The sequence below is a fragment of the Cajanus cajan genome, chromosome 8 (assembly GCF_000230855.2).
Source record: "Cajanus cajan strain Asha chromosome 8, NIPB_CcT2T_4, whole genome shotgun sequence".
NCBI classification, from domain to species: domain Eukaryota; kingdom Viridiplantae; phylum Streptophyta; class Magnoliopsida; order Fabales; family Fabaceae; genus Cajanus; species Cajanus cajan.
The window spans coordinates 6,262,899-6,290,211 of record NC_138524.1 but is presented as its reverse complement, the minus strand read 5'-3'; the positions used below and the strand labels follow the sequence as shown (position 1 = coordinate 6,290,211).

Below are 27,313 nucleotides of genomic sequence, written 5' to 3'. Positions count from 1 at the left end.
TTACTCATATAGCGAATCTAATACACCAACGTGTCAGTTGGTGACAGCTTCTTGTAATGGAACACGAGAGAAAATGAAAATAAACGCCATTCTCTTTCTTTTTCAATGGCATCAGTCGGTTATCACTTGGTCAATTACCCCTAATATTTAGGAAATAAATAAAATATGCGAAATAAAATGGAAACTCTGATAACTAAAAAAAATAAAAATAGAAACCAAATAAATTGGTTTGGCTTTGCTTCCTATCATCGTCTGTATTTAATCCTCCTCTAAATGGAACAAAACCCTAAGGGTTCTTGTAAGAACCAATCGCCGCCGGATTGATCTCTCTCTCACTCGTTCCTTTTTGATCTCACTCACTCTTATCTCTTCGCTTCCTGTGCTTTCCACAGTTAATTTTGTTTATGTATATATATTATCGTATGTCCTACCATTTTATTCTCTATACTTGTGGAAACCAATTCCGACTGAATTTCGCAATCACGTTTCTTGTTTGATTCTCGGGGTTCTTTTGTTTCAGCTTCAGAAGTGGCTTCGGTGCAAAAGCTTAATTTTTTTTTCTTTACTTTTTTTCTTACAGTAACCGCAAGTTAGAATTTTCTGAAGTTGCTCATATGGGGTGTGGCGCTTTACGCTCTGTGATGGGTAAAGTTTGAGTCTTTGGGTTGTTTCTTGGATTAGGGTTTGATATATGGTGGTGGGTAGTGATCAGTTTTAGCCGTATGAGGTTGATGATTAGAGGGTGGTGATCAGATTAAGATTTTGAAAAATGTTGTCTGAATTGGGTAGAAGACCGGTGCTTGGGAGTAACGAGGGCTCTTTTGGTGATGAATTGGAGAAGGAGATAGGGATGTTGCTTCGGGAGCAACGCAGACAGGAGGCTGATGATCGTGAGCAAGAGCTCAATATATATAGGAGTGGATCAGCGCCTCCAACTGTGGAGGGTTCTTTGAGTGCTGTAGGAGGGTTGTTTGGTGGTGGCGGCAGCAGTGGCGCCGCTTCTACTGGTGAAAATGCTGGCTTTTCGGAGTTTAGAAGGACTAAAGATGTGAATGGGATTGCTTCTGAGGAAGAGCTTAGGTCTGATCCAGCTTATCTTTCATACTATTACTCCAATGTGAATTTGAATCCTAGGCTGCCGCCTCCTTTGCTGTCAAAGGAGGATTGGAGGTTTCAACAAAGACTTAAAGGTGGAGCTTCAGTTCTGGGTGGAATTGGAGATAGGAGGAAGGTGAACAAGCCTGATGATAATGGTGGTAGATCGCTGTTTTCTAGCCCACCGGGTTTCAACATGAGGAAACAAGAGAATGAGGTGGACAATGAAAAGACCAGAGGTTCTGCCGAGTGGGGTGGTGATGGACTGATTGGTTTGCCTGGACTAGGGCTGAGCAAACAGAAGAGCTTTGCAGAAATTTTCCAGGTGGCTTGCTTCTTTTGACTTTGATTGATTTATTGACTCTGAATCTGTGCTGCATCTGCTTCTTTGTTTTCCCTGGATTGTTTGATTTGGCATTTTGTATTTTCAGTTTCATCTGTGACATATGGTTAATTGATGCATATGTAGTGAGTTTGCATAAAATCTTTGGTTGTCTTGTTCAGATGTTTTGATTCATGATTGTAATTCTTGAGGGAAGTTATGTTTTCATTAATGGAATGCTAAATGCTTGTATGTATACTATACGGCATACTGTAGTGCATATGTACTGTAGTACTTTATTGTCAACTGTAACATGTATCAGTTTGGGGTTGAGATCCTTGCCAGTTAATTGGTCACCAGATAATAAATATAACATTTTAATTGAAGGGACGGTTAGATTCTTCTCTGTATCTAGTGCATTGAAGTTTTTTCACTCCAAAGGATTCATGCCCATCAGTCTGTTAGTTAAGTTAACACATCATGTAACTAACTGTTTCTCTTTTCTGTAATAACTGAGTTATAACAGAACCTGTTCAACTGAAATAATTATATTACGACAGTTTCTTCTACAGAAGTCACTGTATATTCAAAGTTGTACTTAGAATGTAGTGTGTCATTCGTTTTATATCTTAAAAAAAAGAATTTGCAGAGACTCTTACTTGCCAAATTTTATCTCAGTCCCTTCTTTTCTCTTACTTTCTCTCTGTTTTGATTCATGGTTTTTTCCAAGAAATTCATTCCAGGATTCAGTTCATGCTTCTACATCAGTTACATTTTTTAACCTAATTTCAGTGAAGCATGAACAGGTAGATTATTTACACCCGATAATATTAAAGGATTTAATATACCTCACAGTATTGAAGTGGAGTATATGTTGATTTTGTTCTTGCGATCTTGCAATATCTTTGAATGTATGACATTTTCAAATTATTATTTGTTTGCCTCTGCATGTTGAAAGTTTTCTGTGGCAATATTTATTTTACTTGCTACTGTCAATTCTTGACGATTCTGTAGTGAATTTAGCATATGTTTTCTTTGATCTTTTTGTTGGATTTCTTTATTTTCATATCCATTTTCTTCTTCCCATTATTTACAAGCAGTAATTGTGCAGGATGATTTGGGGCGTAATACTTCTGTGACAGGTCTTCCTTCTCGTCCATCTAGTCGTAATGCATTTGATGAAAATGATATCATAGGTTCTGCTGAAGCAGATATGGCCCATGTACGCCGTGAGTCTGCAGCCACTGATGCTTTAAGATCAGGATCAAATGTTCAAGGATCATCTGCCGCCCAAAATATTGGCCAGTCAGCTTCTTATTCTTATGCTGCTGCTCTAGGATCTTCCTTGTCGAGAAGCACTACTCCTGATCCACAACTTGTTGCTAGGGCTCCCAGTCCCTGCATCACACCCATTGGTGGTGGCAGAGCCATTGCTTCTGACAAAAGAGGTATTGCCAGTACAGATGCATTTAATGGTGTTTCATCTGGCATCAACGAGTCAGCAGATCTTGTGGCTGCATTGTCAGGGATGAACTTGTCAGCAGATGATGTGTTAGATGGTGAAAACCATTTGCCATCACAGGTTGAATCGGATGTTGATAATCACCAAAGATATCTTTTTGGTAGGCAAGGTGGTCAAGATCATGGTAAACAACATGCTTATTTAAAGAAGTCTGAATCAGCGCACATGCAAAATTCAGGTAAGATTAGGAGTGGGTCAGATCTCAACAATCCATCCTTTGATCGGCAGGCTGAGCTACAAAAGTCTGCTGTTTCTTCCAATAACTCATATTTCAAAGGATCGCCTACCTCCCATTTTAGTAGAGGAGGTAGTTCGCCGCCTCAGTACCAGCCTTTAGATGGTACAAATTCATCATTTACTAACTATGGTCTGAGTGGGTATGCCGGAAATCCGGCATTGGCATCCTTGATGACTAACCAACTTGGCAGCGGTAATCTACCGCCCTTGTTTGAAAATGTTGCTGCAGCATCAGCAATGGGGGCCCCTGGAATGGACTCAAGAATTATTGGAGGTGGTTTGGCATCTGGAGGTGCTGCTTCATCTGATGTGCATAATCTTGGTAGGATGGGAAATCAAATTCCTGGCAGTGCTCTCCAGGCCTCTTTTGTTGATCCAATGTATCTTCAATACCTGAGGACATCTGAATATGCTGCAGCACAACTTGGTGCTCTTAATGACCCCTCTGTGGACAGGAACTACTTGGGGAATTCATACATGAATATACTTGAGCTTCAGAAAGCTTATCTAGGGTCTATTCTCTCTCCTCAGAAATCCCAATACAATGTATCACTGGGTGGAAAATCAGGCAGCTCCACTCCTCAGGGTTATTATGGAAATCCTGCATATGGTGTTGGGTTGTCTTATCCAGGAAGTCCAATGGCAAACTCTGTTTTATCCACTTCTCCAGTTGGGTCTGGAAGTCCTGTTAGGCACAATGAACTAAATATGCGTTTTGCTTCGGGAATGAGGAATTTAGCTGGGGTCATGGGACCTTGGCATGTAGATAATGGGAACATTGATGAAAGTTTTGCTTCTTCTCTGTTGGAAGAGTTTAAAAGCAATAAAACTAAGTGTTTTGAGCTCTCTGAAATTGCTGGTCATGTTGTTGAGTTCAGGTATGCTTTTTGCTATTGGTCACTATATGCTGCCACCCTGAAGAATTAAATATGATTAATAAATTATCATTGGCAGTGCGGATCAATATGGGAGCCGATTTATTCAGCAAAAGCTTGAAACAGCTACTACAGAAGAAAAAAACATGGTTTATCAGGAAATCATGCCACATGCGCTTGCTTTGATGACTGATGTCTTTGGTAATTATGTGGTTCAAAAGGTAATCGTTTCTATTTCAATTAATTATTATTTTTTCATTAATCTTGTTTGAGCAATAGTTGTAATTGTATATTGCAGTTTTTTGAGCATGGACTTGCATCCCAAAGGAGAGAATTAGCCAACAAACTTCTTGGCCATGTTCTGACACTTAGCCTTCAAATGTATGGTTGCCGGGTCATCCAGAAGGTATTGACAATATAATATGGCAGTAGTTGATAATGATATGGATGTGTTAGGCTCTATCTGTAATTTTCTGGATATCTTATCATTTTTCTTTTGATCTTGCAATTATGTATCTCTCTCTAGGCCATCGAAGTTGTTGATTTGGATCAGAAGATAGAGATGGTTCAAGAGCTTGATGGTAATGTAATGCGCTGTGTACGTGATCAGAATGGTAATCATGTCATTCAGAAGTGTATTGAATGTGTCACTGAAGATGCAATACACTTTATTGTGTCAACATTTTTCGATCAAGTTGTGACACTCTCAACCCATCCATATGGTTGTCGGGTGATACAGGTAAGTTTCTTCTCTGCGTATGTTACTCTTATTATGTACTTAAGATCATTTGTCATATAATAATAACCTTCTATGTGACAGAGGGTATTGGAGCACTGCAAAGATCCTATAACTCAGCAGAAAGTTATGGATGAGATTTTAGGAGCAGTTAGCATGTTAGCTCAAGATCAGTATGGCAACTACGTTGTTCAGGTTTATATTTTTCTCTGATGGGTTTGTTTCTTATTGTCTAGTAGTGGAAGTATGTTTTTATGGTTCTAATGTTTTGTTTGGTTTGAACATGATATGCATTCTTGTTTGCAAGTCTTCTGCTTTCAAGCTTTTTTTTTTGAGAAATAGATTTCATAATTGTTTATCTAGACCTTTGATTGAGTGTAGTCCCAACAATTGTCACGCCACAATGTGTTTTGAAATTATTCTCATTATATTGATTTTTATACTTCTAATCTGTTCACTGACAATACAAAATGAATGTCTTTTCCTTTGGCAGTCTTCAAATCTTTACATACAACATTGTTATTATCATAAATGATATCATGAAACCTTTCAATTAGAAACATATTTTTCTTTTTATGAGTTTTACTTAACTTATTGGGAATGGCTTTGGAACACTTGTAATGCTTAAGTGACTATTGTTTTTACTTGTAATTCTTTATTTTTAAAAATATGTTACGTTATGTTATAGCTTCCTGTCCTATTTACTTTATGATTTTAAGATGCCATCCAAGGTTGGTTATCTCTCTCACATGATACAGGCTTCTGTTCCCTACTGTGCCTAATATTACATTACCTCAAATGTGATACAGTTTGCTATAACTTCGACATTCCTGTGGTATTTCATTTATATCTGTGACTTGATCTCTTGCTTTTGATTTCTTCCCTCCTTGATAACAGCATGTACTGGAACATGGGAAGCCTCATGAACGCTCTTCTATAATAAAGGAACTAGCAGGCAAGATAGTTCAAATGAGTCAGCAGAAGTTTGCTTCAAATGTTGTGGAGAAATGTTTGACCTTTGGAGGTCCTTCTGAGCGCCAATTGCTAGTGAACGAGATGCTTGGCTCTACCGATGAAAATGAGCCTCTTCAGGTTTTTTGAACTTCCTTTTTCTAATAATCCCACTCTTAATTTTGAGGCAAATTAGAAGGCAATGCTCGTATTCATTTTTAAGCCCATTGTAACCTAGGTTTATGTTCAATACCATCATAAATGTTTGTTGGAAAGTCATCTTAATTATTGACACCCGTAGCCCACCTTAGTTGTGGCATCTTTTGGGACTTCAAGGTTGGGTTTAGTCCTGTACTGACTAGAGATATGGCTTGAATAGGACTTATTTTGTGAGATCTTAGAATACAAGTTGGTTTTGAAGTTGAGTTAGCCCCAAGTCCAAATTCTAATACAGTATTGGAGTTTATTCTATATTCATTGTTGGGCCACCTGCATTGCCACTATCCAGTCTGGTTGCCTGGGCATGAAGGGGTGTTGGAAAACTGGCTTAATTTGGTCACTCCAAGCCTTCCTGAGTCACTGCCTCTTCAGGGTCACATTTATTGCAGCCCCGAGGCTGGGGTTTTAGTCCCATATTAACTGGAGTTCTTACTTAAATAGAGCTTATAAATCATTGGTTGTTTTATCTTACGAGCTAGTTTTGTGAGATTAAGTTAGGTCATTAGTCCAAATTCAAAGAATGATCACCAACGACCTCATGATTTCCAATTGAATTGCTTGAACTCAACTTGCAACATTTGTAGGATTTTTTTTATCCTTCATGTGTTTGCACAGAACATTTTGTTGGATGACAGTTATGTGTAGAAAATAACTGCTGGTAGTTATGTATTAGGAGTGTAAATCTAGTTATAAGTTGTGTAATTAGGCAGTGTGAAGTTATTTGTTGTTTGTTATTATGTGATAGGAGACTTTTGTCTCTAGGGCAGCAAGTTTGTTGTTTTATTGTGTGGTTAGTGTTCAATAGTTCTTTTTTTGTTACTTTTATCAATTTTTGTTCTTTATACAATTGCATGAACTCAACTTGCAACATCTGTAGGACTTTTCTTATTGAAATCTCCTTCACGTGTTTGAACTGAACAATTAGCTTTCCTATTTCCTGCCTTGAACTTTGATCACCTATGACCTAACTATTTCAGGTCAAGGAGAAGGGAGGTTATATCTTCCAATATAATTATTTCAATAGAATTGATATTTGTCAGTGTTGAGTATGCTTTAGTTAACTCTCAAATCTGTCCTAAAATTGATGATAGATTTTCTTGTTCAATGAGAACGTTCCCTCTTCCCAAGTTTCACAGAATAATAAATCATATTCCTCTTGTATACAGGCAATGATGAAAGATCAATTTGCAAATTACGTTGTACAAAAAGTGCTGGAAACTTGTGATGATCAACAACGCGAGCTGATTCTTTCACGGATTAAGGTTCATTTGAATGCATTGAAAAAGTACACCTATGGAAAGCACATTGTTGCACGTGTAGAAAAACTCGTTGCTGCTGGAGGTACTTACTCCTTCCATGTCATTATTCCTCAGTTGCATTTTCACATATTTCAGCATGCTTGTGCGCACGTTAGGAGCACTTTCATATGAAAGAATGCTCCCTACATAATAATTGCATCTATGAGAAACACAAGATAAATACTTCTGACGGTACATCTAATTTTTTTGCAGAAAGGAGAATTGCTGCTCAGTCTCCTCAACCTGCTTAGGTAGGTGGCTTAGAAAAATAGTCTTTGTACAGCTAACTGAGGCTAGTATGAGCTGCTGCTTCTCTTTATCTCTCAAATCAAGAGGGTTATGTTTGTGTATCGGTGAAAATGGGTAGTAGCCAATTGGAAATGAAGTTATCAGTTGTATTGCAGAACTGTACATTTTGTAGCTTTAAGTTTATACAAAGAATTTAAGTGAGATGTGGCTCAGATGTTTTAATGCAGCTGATGTCCCTATTGAGGAGATAAAATGCCTATACAAGCCTTTTTATGGTGTAAAGATTATAAAATGGTGAGGTAGTTTGTAAGTTGACGTGACTGTACAAAAATGATGGCATGTGGAGAGCTGTTCTTGTTTAGACAAGGGCAGTTTTTTCTTCTCTCTTAATCATGTGTATGGTTATTGACTATGTTTTCCCTTTCAACAAATATAATTTTTGTTGCAAGTTTACATTCCCCTTTTCTCCTGTGATATCGATAAGTCCTCATTACCAAGATAAAATTTTAAGTGCAGCTTTTGTTTTCATTTGATGTAAAATTTTAATCTAAACTAGAGTTATGCTTCAATAATTGATGTTGATTTTTGCTGTGTTAAAATGAAATTGTAATTTTAAAACATTTAAGGTACTGTCTTTATGTTTTTGTTTTTAATGAAAATTAATCTGACTCCTCTGTATGACTTTGAGGTCAGATATTGAGTTTTTGACTTATTTATGAAAAACTATATAAAAAAAATTGAGAAACAAGTTTGTAAGTTACTATGGCTTTCTTTGAATTATCTTCCTCAAGCCAACACTTCTCTACGTTTTATTTTGTTATTAGTTATGTAGACTTCAAGTGATAAACAGATACAAGGGAGATAAGCATGCCCAGTGATGCATTAGCATTCAATTTACAACTCTAGTAGTATTTTGTAATCTTGTGGCCTAAATCAAGAGAATTATTACAAGAGAAATTATTACATGATTCATATTTATAATGTATTTTATGATTCTAATCAATTTTATGCAAGTATTTGTGTAAAATTCTTTTCAATTTTCATGCAACATATAATTAAGATTTGTAGTTTAGAAAATAATTAACAATATTCAGTTACATATAAAAATAAGTTCAATCTATATTGATATTGGATCATAAATAGCTTTGTAGGAGAAATTACAAAGTACTTTAAACTTAAATGTTATTACTCAAGACATACTTTGAATATTGGTCTTTAGAGTCGGTTTTTATTTGTCTTTATAAATGGGTGTGTTATTAGTGAATATTCAATTGAGAAAGGTTCAGCTAGGGAGATCCCATACTCCCTTTTTGTTTTTAATTGTTGCTTAAGGATATGGTGGATTGGTGAAGGAGACAATGAATTTGAAAAGGAGACAATGAATTTGAAATAGTTGTTTGGTATACTTGTGGGTAAGTATAATTTGCAAGTGTAATTTACATGTCTATCTTCAACAGTTTGTAGATGATATCCTTCTCTTTTAGGAGTCTAAATTTGAAAATGTAATTGTTGTAAAAATAGTTTTAAGTTGGTTTGAAATTTCAACAAGTCTTCAAGTAAATTTTCGGTTAATTTTGCTAGACTATTGAATAGTGGTCATCTTCATGTTCTCATTGTTCACCTCGAGGTACCTTTTTAAGTAAATGCACATAAAGAAAAAGTTTGGAATCTTGTTTTAGTGAATATGTGAAAGAAACTCTCGCTTTGGAAGCAAAATAATTTATTTATTGGGGGTAAAGTGAGTCTAATAAATTCAACCCTATTTTCAATTCCTCTCTTTTTCTTATCATTTTACAGGTTACCTAAAGGAATGATAAGAAAATTTGTCAAAATTCAACTAGACTTTTGTGGGGTTCTACAGTTGTCGATAGACTTGTAACTTGGATCAAATGAGATCAAGTCTATAGAAGCAAGGATTTTGGTGGACTTGGAATTCAAAATATATCTAAATTCAAAATTGCATTCATAGCAAAATGGAGGTGGAGATCTTTAAATGAAGGTAATGCCATAAAGGTTAAAATCTTAAATCAAAATATGGTTCTCTGCACTTGCCATGTAGCTTATGTGGAAGGACTAAGCTATTCCAATGGTGATATGATGTGATTAACTTAACTAATGAAAATTTTGAAAATGATTGGTTAAGTAGGCAATTGTCTTGTTCTTTAGGCAAGAAGATGTTTAGATTCTGAGAGGATAAATGGTTTTCTGTTGGTATTCTAAAATTAAGGCATCAAAGATTGTTTTCCTTATGTCTAGAGGATAAAGGTATTAGTTGCAGATACGGGAAAATGGGAAAGTTCTGATTGGACTTGGAGCATACCATGGAGAAGGAATTTGTTAGAAAGAGAAGTTGAATTGATTGATTTGTTGATTGTTGATATTACTTAAAATAGACCAAAAATTGATAGGATTAATAAGTGGGTGTGATGAGGTGATGATGTGAGTTGCTACTCAATGAAACACGATTATTCTTTATGCAAAATATCCATAATGAATTTGGTATTGATGCAATTAAATTGTTATGAAAGATTAGAGTTTTCTCAAAAATGTTAATTTTTGTTTGACGTGTTTTCCTTAATCATATTTAAACTCATAATCAATTGTTTTATCATAGGATTTTAATAGATGTTGTCGATCTTGCTTGTCCATTTTGTACTTTGGAGCTTGAGACAATTGAGCACTTATTATTTGGATGCCCATTTTCATATCATGTATGGCAAAAATGCTATCATTGATGGATTTGTATTCTACGCTACTTCTAAATAGTATGACACTTGCTACAACATATTGGAATCATAAGAGGTAACAAGTTGTAGAAAATTTCATTATTGATTTGGTGCTTTGTCTTGTGGTCATTGTAGCTGCATAGAAATCAATCAATCTTTTAAAAATACTAGTCCATGTATTGAGAATATATTCAAGGATGTGAAGCAAAAATCTTGAGGTTGCATAAAAACAAAAGTTACAAGAGCCAAGAATGAACAATTTGTCTTGTGCTTGGAAGAACTACAATAATTCTTACTTTTTCGGTCTATTTAGTTTGATGTTGCATTTGTATTTTTGGATTTGAACATTTTGTTTTTGTTTCTTGTTATTGGAAATCATATCATTAGTAGTATCATATTAATAAATTGTTCTTTGTTTTAAAAAAAAAAAAACATAAAAAGTTCATTACAATTTAAATATTAATCAAATATGTTGATAAAATATATTGATCAAAGTTAATATTGTTTAAATTATATATATATATATATATATATATATATATATATATTGTTATTTATAAGGAGGGTGATTTGGTTTTGTTGCTTGTTTAATTCTTTGATCATTATAAATAAATATTTGAATGAACGTTGATAGGTTAAAAAAAAATAGATTTTTTTTTACGTTGAATTTTAAGGTTTTTACTTAAATTTAAACTTCTGTTGCTACTAGATTTTGTATATTATAGATAAATTTTGAATTTGAAGTGTTTAAATTTTATCTATACATAATTTTATTTATGAGAACTTTATCTATACAAGATGATATACATTTTTTGTTTCCAAAACTTTTCTATGATTCTTATTTGTTCAATATTTCTTAATTTAACTTAATTATTTCTCTTTTATATTTAAATTTTTAAATATTTTTGTTAGTTTTGACATTGTCAAACACTCTGATTGAGTGGAGTACTCACTTGAGTTGTATACAAGAATTCAAAGAGTTTTGTGTTAGACATTAAAAATTTGAAATGGATCGTGAAGCTATGAGGAGAAACTTCCAAAAAAAAAATATTTATAATAATAATAATTTGTGATCGACTTTAAGGAAGTCTTCCATGGATCGTGGTCGCAAGTAATTGAAGAATGAGTTAAAGTTCATTCTTTTATTTATTTTTATCTAAATTATAAAAAAAAACTAATAGAACTCTATTTCTAATGAATATTTGATCCATAATTCATAGAAAGACAAATTTATCGTGAATCACACTGACATTTCAACCATAAAAGGCATGAATAAAATATAACAGGGGATGAATTTTTTTTAATGAAAGTATAAAGATAAATTTATGCTTAAGTTTTGAAAGTCGGAAAAATTTTACCTTAAATCAATCACTTATTTATTTTATCCAACTTTTTTACTAAAAAATTTTATTTAAATAAATTTAAAATTTCTTTTATCTAATTAATGCATATTTATTTATGTAATAAAAAAACAAAAGTAATTGTATTTGAGATTATTCACATCTAAAATTAATATTGAAAGTACATTTATCGGTCATCATTATTAGTATTAACGCTTGAGAAATAAGTAAGGGGATAAAAAGTGTAAGAGAATAAAAAAGTAATGTAAGAAAGAAATAAAAGGAGATGATGTATATTTTGAGATATTTTAAAAGGTTAATTTATTCATAAAATTATTTATCATGTAAATTTAAAATAATTATTTTATTAATTACAAGTTGTAAAATCTAATTAGTATTGATTTTAATGAGATATAATATCTTATCATTGTAGTTTTAATTAATTTTAAATGATCAAACATTTTAAAATTAATTATTTTTAACTCTTGCAATTAATTATAACTGTAATAATCAATGCTTCCTTTTATAAATATTGATAATTAATAGGAGTCAAATACATTGGATACGACATTTTTTCTCTATTTCTCTTTTTTTTTTTAAGGTTAATAATTTGTTAATTCTGCATCCTTAATCTAGTACTGGGGAAATCCTAGTGTATCTTGGGACTTGCGTAAAAGTCTACAAATAAGTCTTGCATCCTCAGTATATTATTTGGAAAATCTTGTTATATCTAGGAATTTACATAGGAGTTTTTGAATAATTTTCATCCTCGATATAGTACTGGAATAAGTCTTGCATCCTCAATATACTAATGGGAAGGATTTGCAGTATATTATTGAGAAGATCCTATTGTATTTGGGGACTTGTGTAGGAGTTTGCAAATAAGTTTTGTATCCTGGGACTTGAATAAGAGTCTATGAAAAAATCATATATCCTATATAGTATTGGAAATGACTTGTGCAGGAGTCCGTGAATAAGTCCTGTATCCTAGGACTTGTGTAGGGGACTACGAATAAATCCTATATTGAGTATAGTATTGGAAAGGACTTGTGTAAGAGTCTGTAAATAAGTCGTATATCTTGGGACTTGCATAGAGGTCTCTGAATAAATCTTGTATCTGAGTATAGTATCGGAAAGGACTTGCATAGGAGTCTACGAATAAGTCCTACATCCTTAGTATAGTACCGAAAAGATCAAGTTGTATCATAGGATTTGTGTAGCAGTCTACAAATAAATCCTATGAGACATTACATTGTATATCTCAAAAGTTCATATTAGTTCATATTCTTAGTATATATGGAGAAGACAACAAGAGACACTTGTAGAGTTTGGAAGGAGAAGAAATTTATACAAATAAAAGCGAGAAATGAAGAATGTGTAAAAAAAAAGATGGTAGATTAAAAGATAAATAATGTATAAATTTAGAGAATATTAAGAACTACTATAAAAATAAATTAATCCTGTTTTGAAAAAAAATGCAATAGAAGTCTTGGAAAAACTTATTATACAATACAAATGTCATTTCGTAGATGTTATTAGCAATTTGCTTTGTGAAATATTATCGTGAAATATTATCATATTTTGCTTATTGCGAGTTTTATTTGTTTATTTTAAAAAAATAGGAGTTAAACATTATTAAATATAATATCATCTTAAAAATTGTTGTGATATTATAATATTAAATTTAATTATTCTAAAGTGAAGGAGTGTATTTTAGAAGATAAAATACACCCACAATAATTGATTAAAGAATTGATTGATAATTATAAAGATAAATAATTATATAATAAAATTTAAAATTAATTATAATATTTATTATTAATTTTTTAATTAATGATTATTATTGTTCTTTATCTTCTAAAGTGATAGATGTAGCTCCTCTCCACTTTAGAAGAGTGGGATCCTATAATATTACTATGCTTTTTGAAAAATTGAGGTAAATATAATACGATTTATATTATTTGATAAAAAAAGCTAAAATAAATTTTATAAATATATATTTATATGTTATTATTCTTTTGAAGTTTTAAATTTTTTTTAAAATAATAAAAAATATTCTTCGACACCAAACATTATTTTACAATCAAGTCTCTACATACTTAAACAAATATTTTTTTACAAATAAATCTTTTCAGTTTCAAATAAATATTTTTTTTGCAGATAAGTCTCTTTAGACTTAACCCTATAACAACAGTTTTATTCTTACTATTTCTAAAAGAAAAATATCCAAATTACTTTCTTTGATTTCATACAATTATAAAAGTTAAAATACAATCTATTGAATTTTTTACTTATATATATATATATATATATATATATATTTAAAATATAAAATAACTTAACCGAACATATTCATTTATTTTTTCATCTCTACAAAATATTATTTTTCATACAAATTTTCTTATATATATTTTACAACAACAATAAAGCTTTATTCCATCGGGTGCTACAACATATAATTAACTTGTAGCAACACTTTTCAACTCAATTCTATTTTTTCTTCAATATTCTATTAAATAATTCATAAAAATAGAAACCAAAATACAATAGCTCTTAATCAATTTGTGTGTTTGGTGACAACCATTTTATTTTGTCATTGATTATATAGTAATCTTAATTCATTTGCGTGTGTAGCCACACATTGATAGCAAATGTAAAATTTTAAAACCCTGTCAAATTGAGTAAATAGTGTTGTGTGTTTAGTTTTTGGTTTTGAACACATTCCAAAGAATGTTGAATCCAATATATGTGTGCATTATTAGATTGAATGTTTTATCGAAGCTTGAGAAACCAAAAACACCTATTGTGTGTTTGTTTTGGGAGATTTCCACTTTCCAAAATACAAAGAGATGGAGATTAGGGTGGTCTACTTATATAGTTGGTTCATCATGCATTATTATTTATGTCATTTAGAGATTAATTAACACTGAGATTATTATGATGTACCTTCTGTATTATATCTTAATATCTTAGTTTTTTTTTCACCAACCACCATACATTAGTTCTCAATCATGCATTATTGTTGGCAATGACGGATTCACGTTTACGGTAGTGGGGACAGTTGTTCCCACTAAAATTTTGTTAATTTTCTTTTTTATATAAAATATAAATTATTTTTATAAAATATATTATTAAATATATTTTAATTATTCTATTATGTCTAATATAATAAAATATATTAATATATTATTTTATTATTTATTTACTTTCACTTTATGATAAAATTATCTTAATTTTTTATGAGAAAAAATTCACATACTCTAAAAGTAAGTCTTAATAGATCTACTATATTCAATAATTAATGTTCTATAACAAACTTTTAAAAATCTAACTATTAAATTAAAAATTTTAATGTATAGATTAATTTTACAAATTTTAAAAGAAAATTGAAAATCATAAGATAATTCATTAGATAGATTTAACATAACATATAATTATTTTTTTTATAATTATCCATCAATTTAAATAAATGAAATGAAGTATTAAATAATTTTTATTTTTATTTTTATAAATTTGATCTATACATTAAAGACTTTTAATTGATCGGACGAATACTTGATGTAGAACATGAATTATTTAGTGGAATAAATCTATCAATCCCTTCTTATTTTTTTTATTATTATAATATACTGTATTTTTTAACTAAAAGATTTATTTCTTCTTTACTCATTGAAGGTGTCATAATTTAGTTTACTAATGTGAGATATTTTTTCATTTTTATTTTATTTTTTAACGTTTTGATCATGTATATGTATATTGTGTTGGTAGGAGAGAATCTACATTAAGAGGAATGAGACCTTAGTGAAAAATCAGTCTTTTACATCATCATTTTCTCGTCGGTCATAAAAATACTCAACGTAAAAAATACGCGGTGACATTTTTGAAATTATCTAAACTTTTTTACGTCGGACCAAAGTGAGCCTGACGTAAAAATTAAAATCTATGTCAGATATGAAGTACAGTTCGATGTAGATTTCAATTTTTACATTGGATCCCTTTTGGTCCAACGTAAAAAAGTTATTTTATTCTCCCAGCACCTTCATCTTTTTCGTGCGCGCAAGTCTTTTTACATGTTTTCCTCTAGGGTTTTCCTCTGGCGATTTCTGGCGACGACAACGACAATGGTGATGACAACGACGGTGAGCTGCGATGATAACGGCGGTGAAACCCATTTTTGATTCTGAACCTATCTCTCCAATTGGGTTGAAGCATTTAGGCGTTTTCACGGATTGAGATTAGTGCTTTCATGCGTGTGTTGATATTTTTGTGTAAAAGTGTTGTTTTACTCCTGCACGCGAGTGTTTTGACACTGTTTTCCTCTCCAACGATTTTTGGCAACAGCGGTAATAGACCTTTGGGCGTTTTCCCTTCACGGTACACGGCAGCAAAACCCATTTTTTATTCTGGACCTATCTCTCTGATTGGATTGAAGCATTTGAGTATTTTTTGGACATGTTTACGGATTTATATTTTTTTATTTATCTGTCAACCATTTTACGTCAGACATGGAGATGTCCGACGTAATTTTACGTCGGCTAAAACACCCAACATAAATTTACGTCTCCCACATTGATGTCAGACTTTTTTCCGACATAAAAAATCTAAAATAAAAGACGTAAAATGTTTCTTTTGTACTAGTGAGAGTAATTGTCACATCGTTTTTTTAACTTAAAACATATTTAAATAAGAGTTAATCACCTATACACTGCAAGTGTAAAGTTTTTTTATATTGGCAACCAATCATGTCTTTTAATAGTACCATGTCACTTGCTTATTTAATGAAATAAAAATAAAATAAAATAATTTAAAAATATGATTGGTTGCCAGTGTAAAAAAACTTTATACTAGCAGTGTATGAATGATTAACTCTTTAAATAAAGACATTTACTCTTATAAAAAAAAAGTAGGCATTGCACTCATAAAATATTTCTATTTTAAATGAGTGTAAAAATTTAGAAAATACTTAAAAAAAATAAATTGATAATGTTATTATTTTTATTCTATTAATTTTTATCATTTTATTCCTCTATTATTAAATAAGTAATTTTTTTTTTATAAAATGATACTTAAATGTAATCTTAGATAAAAAAAATTATCACTCTATTTATAAGATAATTTAATTTATTAAAATAAAATATTTTAAATTTTTTATCATAAAAATATATTTTTCAAAAAATTATTAATTTTTTTTAGTAAAAATGATACAACATATTTTATTCCCTCTACTTAACAAATTTTTGGCAGGTGGTGTCACTTTTCTTCCCATCTTTTCCACTTTTCCCTTCTCCCTCTTCTTCTCCTTTCCTTCTTCTCTAGTAGAAACCTGGTGTTTTATTTGCAGATTTAATAGCACCAAGGATGCAAGCAGAAGTCACAAACACATGACGTTGCGCGGAAATGAAGAGCAAAGCTCACGACGCAGCACCCAAAATGTACAAGCGTGGATATGTATCATATGACCGAGCTGGATCTGCCACAACACTTGTTCTTCTTTCTTTTTCTCTCCTCCTTTTCACTTCTCTCTCCCTCCTCTCTTCTTCTTTCTATTTGGATTTGATTTTATATTTTAAGGGTTGATGCAAAGAGGTTGCATGGAAGCCAGCAATCTCATATTTGCCATAAGAAAACACATATATTGAAGAGATAATCATCGAGCACGGAATAAAACTTTATCATATTACCATAGTGAGGTGCGACAGAGGGAAAGGAAAAACACAACTAGAAAATTGGAGAAGAAAAAGAAAATATCTGATGCAGCAAGTTACGTGAAATTATTGTAGGACAAGATGAATTTAACGTCCATTAAAAATGGTGCATCACATAAAGAATGATAAATTCTTTCTTATTACAGGTTCATTTAAACGTGCCTCTACAAAAATACCAACACAAATTTAAAAGTTTTATTTTAAAACTTGTTCTTTGATTCAAACAATTTGTTATTGACTAAATTATATGTTTGATGTCTTGTTTATTTTTAAGATTCAATTGTTCTCACTATTTCTAAATGATTTAATTCAGTTATTTTTTTAAAATGTTAAATATCATTTCGTCTAAATTGACATTAACAACATTAATAAAATTTGATAGAAGAACAATATTGAGTATTGTTTGAAAATTAGATAACGAAATTGAATCATTAAAATGTTTAATTTGATCTCACTATTTTTAAAATATTTAATTTAATTCTTTAATTTTTTAAAAAGATGTTCAATCTTGTCTTTTCATATAATTTTATTAACGTCGTTAATGTCAATTTAGACAGAAAAACAATATTAAACATTAAAAATAATTAAAGAATCAAATTAAATCTTTTAAAAATAATGAAACTAAATTAAATCTCAAAATAAATAAATAAATAAATATAATTTAGTCTTTATTGTTTTATATATGCTCAGTAATTGAACACAATATTTATACATCAATTGAAAATTTAAAAAAAGAACATGAATAACAAATGTCTTTAACTAACAATAACCAGACAAATTTGGCATGTAAATTGACATGCCTATACCTAGTATTATAATAGTGTGTTTGTTTTGAGTTATCTTCTAACATTCTCGAGAATATATGATTAGGTAATGTCTTTTTCATGTTTGTTATAAGACTATAAATTATATTTCTCCGCATAGAACATTTCCAAAAATAAAAACTCGCACATTTTCATGTTTTTATTTTCAAAGAAAGAGATGAGATATGTTGATTCTCATGACATGATAATTAATTATTTTTTTTATCCATTTTAATTTTCTTTACATTCACTTTCATAAAAAAAAATATTATCATCAGTATTCAAACATTTTTTTTAATACTTAGAAACATTATTGTTATTATATTACTGAGAATGATTTTTTTAAAAAAATAAAAGTTAATAACTTAATTTTTTTAAAACCTTGTATACCAGATAATGGTATGAATATTAGGAAAAACACCTTAGAAGAATCTATAGCTCCTCGCGTGATCACACTGAGGACTTCTCGTATCGTTAATGGATCCTCTTATGGGCCTGAGCCCACCAAGGTTAGTATAAATAAGTGTGACTAGTGACAAAGAGAGGTACGTTTTCATAATTACCAGTTTGATTAGCACTGATATCTCTGAGACCGATGACTGACTTAAGCATTAGAGTGCCTTTTGCAGGTACCCCTCTCTTTCCCTAGGATACATCATGGAGGACGAAGACCCAGCAGGAGTAGCAAAATTACTGGAGTACCCTCGTGCAGGTACACCTTGAAAAGCAGAAAATAATTTAAGTCGAGGTATTTTCTCATTAGAGACATATTTATTTTGAAAAAGTAAATATGAAAATGAACTTTATTTTATTAATTAAATTAACTACATATATCTTAAATATTTCCTTGTGATTATTGCTAAACAATTTATCTATGTTCTTATCGGAAATCTGCTGTAGAGCTGATCCGCCAGGTAAGATCGGTGAGCCTCCTTCGCTGGTACGCTGGTGCTCCAAGATGGGGGTGGTACCTGCAAAAGAGACTCCGATGCTAAAGTTAGGGTTTGTATGAGTATGAATCTCGTATAAGTAATGCACGTTCCTTAGTATGGATTAGGGTTGGTTTGGGCCCTAGGCCTGAGATAAGATATAATAAGATTAGATAATGGGTCTCGTTTGGAGCAAGATCCCTTGAGATCAGGTATGATTTACCTAAATGTCGAGCTGACGTCGCGTAGCGCGTGCCCGAGGTCATCTTGCGCTGTGATGCCGAGCTCGGAGCTCGGCTTCGCAGTACGGACAGTACACTAGCCCCCCGAGCTCCGAAGACCGTAGGTCGAGGAGTTAAGACCGAGCTCGCTAGAGGGGAGTGACCTTTCGCGTACGTTGGCCTGTCAGGGTGCCATGTGTCGTAACCGTCGTTTCTCATTTCAGTAACCGAGGTCGGCGTGTTAATGGGTGTGACGGTTATGTGATGATGACCTTATTTAATGCGTGATCAGGTGTGCCCCCTGGTTGACACGTGTTGCGGCCGTTTGGATTTTGGAAAAAACCTTTTCTCTCCTTCGCGCCTCTTCCCCTTTCCACTTTATTCTTTTTCTGCTTCTTGGCTTCTCGAGTACGATAACTTTTCTTGCCTTCTTGCTTTCGTTCGTTTTTCGTCTCCGTTTTCACAGTTCCTCTTCGAGTTCTATTACTCCTCTTGATGGCTGGTGGTCGTGGCGCCAGTTCTTCTGCACCTGCCAGGGGCAAGGCGCGCGGCAAGGCGGTGGATACCGGGAGGGGCGCCGCCGAGAGGAAAGACCCACTCCGCTAAAGGACCTGGAGTCGGGCGTTCCTGGCTACGACTGGGTTAAGCGCAAAATGGGGGGGTCCAAAGTGTGTTCAGATTGCCTCTGGAGGTCAATGCGGTTTGGAAGACGCACCAAATTTGCGACCCTTCCATTTCTCGGATGATTCGACTCGAGCCCTTTCCGGCCGGTGAGGGTGTGTACATGGGGAGGTCTACCGACCCTCCTCATTTCTATGTCTATCAATGTTTCTTCAGGGACCTGGGCGTTTGTCTTCCTTTCACTTAGTTTGAGTGTGATTTCTTGACTACATCAACGCGGCTCCTTGTCAGCTACACCCCAATAGCTGGGGTTTTTTGAGGGTGTTTCAAGTCCTGTGTGCGGTCCTAGGGATAGAGTTGTCCCTTCGCGTTCTCCTTCACTTTTATCAGTTGAAGCTGGGTGCTCCGCCTTATGACGTTCTTTCTTTGAATGGGAGTAAAGAGGGGGTTTATTCACTCTTTACTCCCAGTCTTATAAAAATTCCAAAACCGAGTTCTTCCGGGTTGCCCTCGTGGACGTTGACCCTTTAGAGGATGGGGGCTTCTATTTCGGTGGATTGCCGAAGTTCCCTTTCTACTGGTGCCCCAAACCGTCTAGGTTTCACGGGGTGGACCCTTCGCAATTGACGGCCTCGGAGGCTGCCGCCATTGGGAATCTTTCGGCACTTCCTCGCACGTTCGACTGCAAGTCGATCTTGTCGCTGGCGAACTCGACGCATAGGGAGAGGGGCCTCGAGGGTGAGTATCTTATGTTTTGGTAGCTTGTTGAGGTTCGTGTAATTCTTCTTTGCTGATGTGCCATATTTTCTGTCTACAGGCATTATAGGGGAGGATTTGTGGCTTGAACTGAAGCACTGCTTCAATGTGACCGAGCTCGAGGTCTCCGAGCCTCTAGAGGAGGAGGTTTCCCCCCTGAAAGTGAACCGGAAAAGAAAGAGGGGCGGGAGAGAGGTCGGGGGGACCTCTGCCCCTCGTGGAATAGGAGAGGTCACCTCCGAGGCTACTGAAGCCGGCGTGGTGGACCTTACTGGAAGTCCGCCGTCGGAGGGGGCCGTTCGAGTGGCCACCGAAGAGGTGGCGTCGGCTATTGGGCCTGTCGCCCAGCCCAGCGAGGTGCTGGCCCGAGCTGTTGAGCGAGTTGTCCAGACTGCCGTGGTGAGTACTTTTCTTTTCTTAGTCTTGTTTCTATTTTCTTCATTTTATGTTATTTTTCTCCGTTTTGACTTGAGGTTGTTTTCTATAGGCAGGGGATGCTGCCAAGGAAGTGGTCCTTGCTGCCGGGCGGGCCACCTCGACTGCCGAGGAGATGATCCGGGGTGCTGTACCTGCTGCTCCAGTTGGCGAGGTAAGCGGTTGGCCCTTCTGTGGCGTTGATGTTTTACCCTTCTGTTTACCTTTTGTTCTGAGAAGAATATCCTCGTTTCTTGCACGCGGGGAACGACACCGGTGTTTCGGGTCCCCCGAGTTCTGGGGCGTCAGAAGGGAATCCTTCCTTGGTCGCGCAGAGGGTGCCTGCGTCTACTTCCGCCGAGGCTCGTAGGGAAGGGTCGAGCTCCGGGCTCCCTACCTCCGGTCCAGTACCGAAGCCGAAGCGGCCGTATCTGGCGTACCGCTATGCGCAATAGGGCGCGCCCATGCGGTTAGAGCATTTGAGTGCGTCGGAGGAGGTCGACTCTCTGTGGAGCGCCGCGGTGACTCCGGAGAAGTTTTTCCCAAAGGGGTCGCTGAGCACGGCTGATCAGGCGATGATCGAGTCGGCCGGGCCGATGGGGAGTTTCGATGCCGCCCAGATCTTCCTGCAAAGAGGCACAACCATTGTGGATTACTGGAAACACAAGTGGTCGAGGCAGCAGGAGGACATGACGAAGCTGAGGAGCCTTGTTCAGCCTCTGAAGGATGAGAATAGAGTCCTGAGGGAGGAGAACGGGGTTCTGACTGCCGCCCTTGGCGAAGCAAAGATGCAGGGAGCTGAGCTCCAGGCGGCGAGGGGGGGGCCTTGCCAGGGCCCAGAAGTCATTGGAGATCGCCTTGCGCTCCAATGAAAACTATGCCTCCCGAGTGGGTGAGTTGCGGGGGCTTGTTACCTCGTCTCGAGGCGAGGTGATGTTTTCTCGGGAGCAAGTTCGCTCTTTAGAAGATGAGGTCGCATTTTTGAAGAGCGAACTGGTGTCGGTAACCGAGGAGCGTCTTCGCGATGAGGTCATCATTGGTAGCAAAGAGGAGGAGATTGCTGCCCAGAGAGTATACCTTTCGTCGCTGGAGGCCGAGAAGGCAGCGCTGGAGAGGAGACTTGAGGAGGTAGAGCGCTTCGTCGTGGTGGAGCATAAGAGGGGCTTCCTCAAGGCTGCTCGCCAGGCCAGGCTCCTTGCGCCCGTGTTTGACTTCTCCGGCATGCACGTGGAGAAGGTCGTTCGCTTTGGGAAGCTGGTCAAGGAGGATGATGTCGAGGACAGCTCCAGCGAGAATGCCTCTATGTAGGCCGTTTTTTTGTAATAGTCTAGTTTTCCTGTTTTCTCTTTACTTTCCTTTGAATTCATTTATTGAACTTGGTAAGCATAGCTCTGTATATACGTATTTTGCTTTGTTTATTTGCGCTTGGTTTTTACTGTTTTGCGCGTTTTGAGACACGTTTGGTGTCTGTTGTGTGTTTTTATGGATCCGAGGTGGTCATGCCGGGGGTTAGACCTCGACCTCGATTTTTCATAAATGAATCTTTTCGGGGGGTTCGAATCCGACCTAAGGTTCGGATTCGACCTCGAATTAAAGTGGGCTGAGTTGTACGAAAGTTCGGATTCGGCCTTGTATTTTTATTGAGTGACACGTTGCGAAGGTTCGGGCTCGACCTTACTCATACCGAGGTTCGAACTTGACCTCGGATTAACGTTTTAGGGTTCGCACTCGACCTCGAATTTGTGTAAAGCGTGTTAGGGTTTGTATTGGACCCTACATTAGAGTAAAATGAATCATGCCAAAGTTCGGACTCGACTTCGGACGGGCGTTTCTAAGGTTCATTCTCGACCTCGAATTTGTGTAAAGCGTGTTGGGGTTCGTATTCGACCCTAAGTCGGTGTAGAATGGATCATGTCGAGCTTCGGACTCGACCTCGGACGTTCGTATCGAAGGTTCGTTCTCGACCTCGAATTTAGAGTAATATGTGCTTCATCAAGGTTCGTACTCGACCTCGGATAAGTGGTTCGTACTCGACCTCAGATTTAGAGTAATATGTGTTTCATCAAGGTTCGGATTCGACCTCGGATAAGTGGTTCGTACTCGACCTCAGATTTAGAGTAATATGTGTTTTATCAAGGTTCGGATTCGACCTCGGATAAGTGTGTTAAACGTAGGGCATTTTGTAGTAAAACGGTGAAGGTAAAAGGGTGTGAATAAAAGGGAATGAGTTATCTTATTCATGGAAATGTGTGCCTCGTTAAAAACCCTCTCAGCGAAAACCCATTTTCTTGTTTTTGGGGATAAAAGACTGAGGTGGGAAAAGAGTGCACAACTCATTCATACAAAATTCAGCTGAAGTAGAACTTGAGATGCGTAGCATTTCATGTCCGCGGTATGGGCTTCCCACTGAGTTCTTCCAGCATATATGCTCCATTTTTCAAGTCTTCTGTAACTCGGAATGGGCCACCCCAAGTAGGTGCAAGCTTTCCATCCGACGTGTCCTTTCGGGCTTCGCCTAGCAATCGCCAAACCAAGTCACCAGTCCGGAAAGAACGAGGTCGTACTCGGGTATTGTATCTTCGGGAAGCTCGGAGTTTGCATGCTTCTGCGTGGATTTGAGCTTTGTCTCTAAGCTCGTCCACCAAGTCGAGGTCAGCTGCCAACTCTTTAGCGTTCTGCTCGGTATCGAAGACCTGCGTCGGTGGGACGTCTCTCCGACTTCTACTGGGATCATTGCATTGACTCCATAAGTTAGCCTGTAGGGTGTTTCCTGCGTGGTTGATTGGGGGGTGCAATGATACACCCAGAGGATGCTGGGAAGTTCGTCGGGCCACTGTCCCTTGGCGTTTCCCAGCCGTTTCTTGAGTTCCCGGAGGATGACTTTGTTGGCTGCTTCGGCTTGGCCGTTGGTTTGGGGGTGTTCCACCGAGGTCGGGAGATGCTTGATACCGAGCTCTTGGAGGAAGTCCTCAAATCCCTGCGCGATGAACTATCGGCCGTTATCGGTTACGAGAGTTTGAGGGATTCCGAACCTGCAAATGATGTTCTTCCATGTGAATTTTTGCACGTTCTCAGTGGTAATTTTGGCGAGTGGACATGCTTCAATCCACTTGGTGAAATAATCGATTGCCACCAGGAGGAATTTCAGTTGACCTGTCGCAGGGGGGAATGGTCCGAGAATGTCCATTCCCCACTAGGAGAAAGGTCATTCCGACATCATGTGGTGGAGAGTTTCGGGTGGTTGCCGGTGTGTGTCGCCGAATTGCTGGCACTCTTTACATTTTTGAATATAGCTTTGGCAGTCTGACTTCAGAGTGAGCTAGTAGTACCCAGCTCGGAGTACCCTGGTCGCCATTGAGCGCGCCCCGGAGTGCATGCCGCATATCCCCTGGTGAATTTTCCTGATGACATAGGCTGCCTGAGACACGGTCAAGCATTTGAGTGGTGGAGAAGAAATTCCACGTTTGAATAACTCATCACCGATGATGATGAACTTAGCCGATCTCATCCTTATCTTCCGAGCTTCGTCTTTGGCCTCGGGCAGGGTTCCTTCTTTCAAGTAGTTCCAGATGCTTGCCATCCATCCCAGGCCTTCATTGTCACTGACGTTGATGACTTTGTCGTCTAAGCTAGGTGAGTGCAAGGTTTCCTGAATGATGGTTCGGTGCTGTCCAGGCCTTTTGGTGCTGGCGAGCTTTGATAGGAGGTCAGCTCGAGCATTTTGTTCTCGCGACACATGCTTTATGGTGAATTCGTCGAAGGACGAGATCTGGTGGGACGCAGTGTGAAAGTACCGCTACAGCAGAGTGTCTTTTGCTTTGTACGTTCTACTGAGCTGCTCCACCATGAGTTTTGAGTCGCTGTTGCAACTCACCTTTCGGGCTCCGAGGTCGCGGGCTAGCCTTAATCCCGCGAGAAGTGCCTCGTACTCCGCCTGGTTGTTGGTCACTTTGAACCCAAACTTAAGGGATTGTTCCAGAGTGACTTGGTTTGGTCCCTCCAATATGATGCCTGCACCACCACCCTTAGAGTTGGAGAATCCGTCCACATGTAAGGTCCACACCTGAGGTTCCTCGGCAGTGGTAGGCGTGAGCTCGGCTACGAAGTCGGCCAGGCACTGGGCCTTCAGGGGTCCGCGACTTTTGTACTGGATGCCGAACTCAGACAATTCTACTGATCACGCAATCATCTGTCTGGCAAGTTATGGCTTTTCGCAGAATTTGCTTGATGGGGTAGTCGGTTTTGACTACCACCTAGTGACTCTAGAAGTAGGGTCGGAGACGCCGAGCTGCGGTGACGAGTGCTAGTGCCAGCTTCTCGATCATCTGGTACCGCTTCTCCGCATCTTGGAGGACTCGGCTGATGAAATAGATTGGTGTCTGCCCTTTCTGGTGTTCTTGTACTATTACTGCACTGATAGCGCCTTCTGCTATGACCAAGTAAAGGAGGAGGTTGGTTTCGTGATCCGACCTCTGTAGGATCGGCGGGGTTGTGAGGAAGGTTTTGAAGCTTTGGAAAGCTTCTTCGCACCGATCTGTCCATTGGAAGTCTTTTGGTTTTCGCAACACGGTGAAAATGGGCCCTGCCTTTTCCGCGAGTTTGGGGATGAAACGGGATAATGAGACCAGTCGTCCAGCTAGGCGTTGGACCTCTTTCACCGTTTGTGGGTTTTGCATCTGTATGATTGCTTTACACTTCTCGGGATTGGTCTCAATTCCTCTGCTAGTGATCATGAAGCCGAGGAACTTGCCTCCCTGGACGCCGAAGACACATTTCTCCGGGTTGAGGCGCATGTTGTGCTTCTTGACTTGGGCGAATACTTCGACAAGGTCAGCAACATGGTCTGCTGCCGAGGTGGTCTTGACTACCATGTCGTCGACTTAGACTTCCATGTTCCTCCCAATCTGTTGTTGGAAAACCTTATCCATCAGCCGCTGGTAGGTTGCGCCTGCGTTTTTGAGGTCGAAGGGCATCACCCGGTAGCAGTAGTTGGCGTGGTCGGTGATGAAGGATGTATGCACTTCGTCAGGTGGGTGCATCATTATCTGGTTGTACCCGGAGTAGGCATCGAGGAAGCTGAGGAAGGCGTGTCCGAAGGCTCCGTCGACCAACTTGTCAATGCTCGGCAAGGGGTATGAGTCCTTGGGGCATGCTTTGTTCAGATTGGTGTAGTCGACGCACATCCGCCACTTCTCTGAATTCTTCTTTACCAGGACCACGTTCGCCAACCATGTGGTGTACCTGACCTCACGGATGAAGCCAGCATTCAGCAGTTTCTGCGTTTCGGCGATGATGGCCTCCCGCCTTTCGCCGCCTACCTTCCTCTTTCGCTGGACGACTGGTTTTGCCTCCTTGTGTATTGCTAGCTTGTGGCAGATGAAATCAGCGTCTATGCCTGACATATCAGCGCTGGACTAGGCGAAGAGGTCGGCATTTTTGAGGATTTCCGCTTCGAGCTGCTGTCGCAACTCTGGGGTCAACTGTCTGCTGATCTTCGTGGATTGCCCGGGGAGTTTCTCGATGTGAAGGTCATTGAGCTCGTCAATGGGGCTAGGCAGTTCGTCGTGAGAGTCGGATCTTGGATCGAGATCGATGATTTCTTCGTGGTTGGAGTGAGCCACGGAGGTGGGATCGCTCTTGCACTGCTCACCGAGTAAGGCAATTTCCAAGCTTTCGGTGTAGCATTGTCGTGCCGTCTTCTAGTTTGCCTTTACGGAGATAATTTTCCCATCATGCCCTGGGAATTTCATGGTGAGGTGTGGGGTGGATACCACCGCTCTGAGCTGGTTCAAGGTTGGCCTCCCGATGATGATGTTATAGGAGGTGTCGGCCTCCACGAGGAGGTATCGAACCATGATCCGTCTTGTATCCGGAGGTGCTCCGAAAGTTGTCAGTAGGTCCACGTACCCCCGCGTGTAAACGCTTCTTCCTGCAAAACCGACTAGGGGCTCTGTGTGAGGTTGTATGAGAGAGTGGGGGATGTCTAACCTGAGGAACGTTGCCAATACAGGATGTCGGCCGAGCTCCCTTGGTCGATCAGCGTTTTGTGAACCTCCCAATTGGCTAACGCTACGGCTATAACCATGGGATCGTCCTGGTTGGGGTTGACCCCGGCATAGTCGTCATTTGTGAAAGTAATCGTCGGTGCACTCTGGTGCGAAGCTGAGGTGGTGAAGTATATGTGGTTGACGTTGCGCAGGTGTCTTTTCCGGGTCGAGCTGCTGGCGCCCCCTCCTGCGAAACCACCTGCGATTGTACTGATTACTCCCTGTAGGGGAGTTGGTCCCTTTTCCT

At 37.5% G+C, this 27,313-nt stretch overlaps 2 protein-coding genes across 2 annotated transcripts; one reads left to right on the top strand and one right to left on the bottom strand.

Moving 5' to 3' along the window:
* The first annotated feature begins 232 nt into the window (after window positions 1-232).
* Window positions 233-7,957, top strand: LOC109798558 (pumilio homolog 2). Its single transcript, XM_020358882.3, has 9 exons — window positions 233-1,420; window positions 2,529-4,054; window positions 4,131-4,272; window positions 4,350-4,457; window positions 4,578-4,790; window positions 4,872-4,982; window positions 5,685-5,879; window positions 7,124-7,298; window positions 7,469-7,957. Exons 1-9 carry the CDS (start codon window positions 770-772, stop codon window positions 7,504-7,506), a joined length of 3,159 nt encoding a protein of 1,052 aa, XP_020214471.2. The 5' UTR covers window positions 233-769; the 3' UTR covers window positions 7,507-7,957.
* Window positions 7,958-24,338: 16,381 nt separating this feature from the next.
* LOC145950778 (uncharacterized) lies at window positions 24,339-25,812 on the bottom strand. The gene is made up of 3 exons (XM_083062501.1): window positions 25,302-25,812; window positions 24,894-25,189; window positions 24,339-24,788 (listed from the first exon to the last, which is right to left on the bottom strand). The coding sequence occupies exons 1-3, from the start codon at window positions 25,810-25,812 to the stop codon at window positions 24,339-24,341; spliced, it is 1,257 nt and encodes a 418-aa protein (XP_082918627.1).
* Window positions 25,813-27,313: the final 1,501 nt, after the last annotated feature.